Source organism: Pteropus alecto, unplaced genomic scaffold (assembly GCF_000325575.1).
Source record: "Pteropus alecto unplaced genomic scaffold, ASM32557v1 scaffold86, whole genome shotgun sequence".
Lineage (NCBI taxonomy): Eukaryota > Metazoa > Chordata > Mammalia > Chiroptera > Pteropodidae > Pteropus > Pteropus alecto.
The window spans coordinates 12,113,674-12,117,159 of NW_006442109.1; the positions used below are offsets into that span (position 1 = coordinate 12,113,674).

The 3,486-nt window shown below is 34.0% G+C and overlaps 1 protein-coding gene across 1 annotated transcript in view; it reads right to left on the reverse strand.

Annotated features, from left to right (window-relative positions):
* Positions 1 to 3,486, reverse strand: part of TLN2 (talin 2) — a 397,436-nt gene that overhangs the window by 97,161 nt on the left and 296,789 nt on the right. Inside the window, exon 34 of the mRNA XM_025038744.1 lies at positions 1 to 55. Coding sequence (XP_024894512.1) covers positions 1 to 55 — 55 coding nt within the window. The remainder of the gene's footprint in view (positions 56 to 3,486) is intronic.

Below are 3,486 nucleotides of genomic sequence, written 5' to 3' on the forward strand. Positions count from 1 at the left end.
CAGGAGCTTGTGGGTGCACAGAGTGATAAGTTGATTGATGCTCTCTGTCACAGCTCTGTAGCCAAAACAGTAAAAGCGGTGCTTCTGTTTTTAGAGATCAAGAGTAATTTCCCCAATAATGCTTTGCAGGTTCACTAGAAATACTAATTCATTGTATAGCCTGGGGACCCTAGGAGAGCTCTTCCACAAGGTCCTAAATAACCAAAAATAAGCCACACGAGGGAAGAGAATGAGAATCCTTACCTTGCTTCTGATTATTCATTTGACTTTCCTTTAAAGGGTACTAAAAGTTCTCCTAAGAAAGTATGACTGTTTTTTAATATATTCATAAGAAAGAGTTCACAACAATGTTGCAAATAATGAAGAGATCTTATTAACACTGTTTTCAAGATCCTTCATTAGCAGCCATTAAGAATAAGATACTGGAATAAGGCTAGTTTGGATAGCTTTTATATTGTTTGGAATATTTTGTATATTTTTAGATACAGTGACATTCAGTAAACTGTATCTATGATCTTATCATTTATTTATTTATTTATCTATCTATTTATTTATTTATTTTTAGTTTGTCTAATCTTTGAAGTGTTTTAATTCACCTATGATTTTAAAATCTTTACTTTCTATTAAATTCTACATGATTGACTAGTTTGTGGAAGCTATCTAAAAATTATTCTTTAAAATAGCTATTTTCTTTAATATTAATAGGAATTAGAGACCCTTGTATAATTTTATTTGTGTTTCTGTTCCTCTTAGGACTTAAAAGGCAGCCTGTATATTTTTTTCAAGGATTGGAAGTCCAATTATTTCAGCGCCATTCATTTAAAAGGCTATCTTTTCTCCATTGAATTGCTTTTGCAATTTTTTTGACAATCAATTGGTCATATTTGTGTAGGTCTACTTCCGGACTTTATTCTATTCCACTGATCTATGTGTTTAACCCTTTGCCAATACCACACCACTTATTATAGCTTTATACTAAGTCTTTTATACTAAGTGTTTTATAAACGAAAAAACAAGAGAGGTAAGATAATTATTTATGGAGATGCTATGAGTAGGGAGCAGACACAAGACTTAAATCCATGCCTATCTGACTCGCAAACACTTTTCTGTAGGGTCATAACTGGTCCACACTTCTGGCAGGGCCTTGAATTTTATTTACAGTTACTAACTACTGAAGCTAACAGACGACTTAAAACAAAACCAAAATAGGGCACATGTTGCTGTTAATCATTAACAATGTCCAATATAAAAGATATCTCATTTTATTAAAATGGTTTTGCAGCTTCCTACAGAATATCAAATTAGATGGGAAATTATGTTGTTAATGTACAAAGGCAATCAGCTTAATTATTTGATGAAATGATACTGCTCTGAATTTTAAATGTAATTGGGGTGATGGGAAGAAGAAAAATATTCCTGAACTCAAGAAAAAATCCCCAAATAGTTTTTGCAGCAGTGACTGTACTGATTTATTTATTTGGGGAAAAGTGCTAAGGTGTCATTGGGAAGCACGGTGTCCTCCATGGTGAAAAGTAAAACAAGAACCACTGAGATGGCAGGATAATCCCCAGTTCCAATCACCTTGGAGGGCACATCCATGGTGTGTTTACTAGAAGTGGCCCTCAGAGTCCAACACTGTGTTCTGTATGGTTGCCTTTAAGACACACTTCTGAGTGGACGGGTTGGCATATGTCAACATGATAAATGGTAGAGAATGCCCTCAACTGTGATGACATGATCATTTGGCGAATAAGTCCATATAACACATAAGCTATCTATTTAGCTTATTTCTTTCAATGTTTCCTGTTTATCTGTATTTTTTAAAAACCTGGTTTTTATGAAGATTTTTCCATTAAAAACTAATTGTTTACAATTGGTGAACCCAGAGAACATATCACTGTTAACTGTCCTATTCTTTTAACTACTTTGTAGATGTCAAAATTTTTCAAATAAAAACTCAGGGTTTAAAAAAACCCCAACAGACTAAGAATTTATAGTTTGATAATCCATGAAAGTGCCAGCACAGCACTGCATGTCTGAATGAGTCATTTGGGTAACAGTGATCCATGACTAAGGAGCATTATTATCGTTTATTCCCATAACTCAATTTAGAGTCTTCATTACATAAGTAATAAACTAAGTGGTCCAGAGGCAAATGGTTATCTTTTTTATAATACTTGTTATATAAATATAATATAAATATATTATAGGTAAATATTTTTGTGTTTCAAACGATAGTACTTATTTATATGAGTAAAGGTTTGGAAGAGACCTAAATATGCAATGATGAAGGACTCACTAAACTTATAGTCCAAAACAGAATTCTGGGCACCCATTAAAAGTCATAATGCATAGCATATTCCTAACATTGTAAAAGAATATTTATGATACATAATTAAGTAAAATAAAATCTATAAGACAGTATAAACAGTATGAGCCCACAACTGTAAAAATAAGTATATAAAAATGTGAACAGTGATTTTTTATATATTTTTAAAAAAATTTCCATAAATCTAAATATTATGAATTAACTTACATTATGATAAAAAGTATGGCCAAAATTAGCAGCATTCTCCCTCTGTTCTATATAAATCCAAATAGGCCTGAACTGTAGTTATTTTTTTCCCAGAATTGTTAAAGCGATCAAAGCTATACAAGTTTATTTTTAAAAATACAAAAAAGTTAAACAACCATAATTCCACCATCCAGAGATAGCATTTTCTTAGACTTTATTCTTTAAGCATATCTACCCAGTCTCAGTTTTTGAAAGAGTTAGGATCTACAACCTGAGGTTAAAAAGGACTTTTTAAACAAATCATTTAGTGTTGAGATACTGAACTGATTTAACTGAAGTCTGGAAGCTCTGGTAGGAAATTTTAACTAGACATGGAACTAGGCCAGGGGTGAGAGAAGAAAAATCAACCAATTTGTGCTTTGGATTACGTATTGAGCACGAGTTATCCGATAAAGAGCTTCGAGGCGAACAAGTAACATCAGCCATTTCCCTTTCTCAAGAAAGGAGGTGCTTAGGCGGGAAGTAAACAGTAAACAAAATCCACCTACAGTATTTCCTGGGTCCTGCTATGCCAAGGCTTAGGGATTTAAAAATAATATAATTCAAGTCTCTCTGGGACAGCAAGGTGCTTGCAGTTCAGGTGAAGAATCAAGACAATGACAGACAAGTAATCCAAATGAAGCATTATTGGCGGTATGACACCAGAAGGGATGTGTTGGATCTTGAACCTCTGAGAGGTCAGATATATGCTGTACTTGCAGGGAGTATGAAAGAAAATTAATTAAGGCCTTGACCGTGGGCATAGGTTATGCATGGAAGCGAGTGCTCGACGTGGACTGAAGCCAGGCCTGAGTAAGATTCTGATTCGGATAAAGAGAAGAGAACATTCAAGAGGAGGCCCACAGATAGAAGGCCCAGTGTACATTTTTCTATTTGATAGCTTGAAAGTGCTGCTTGCTGGGTCATCCTTT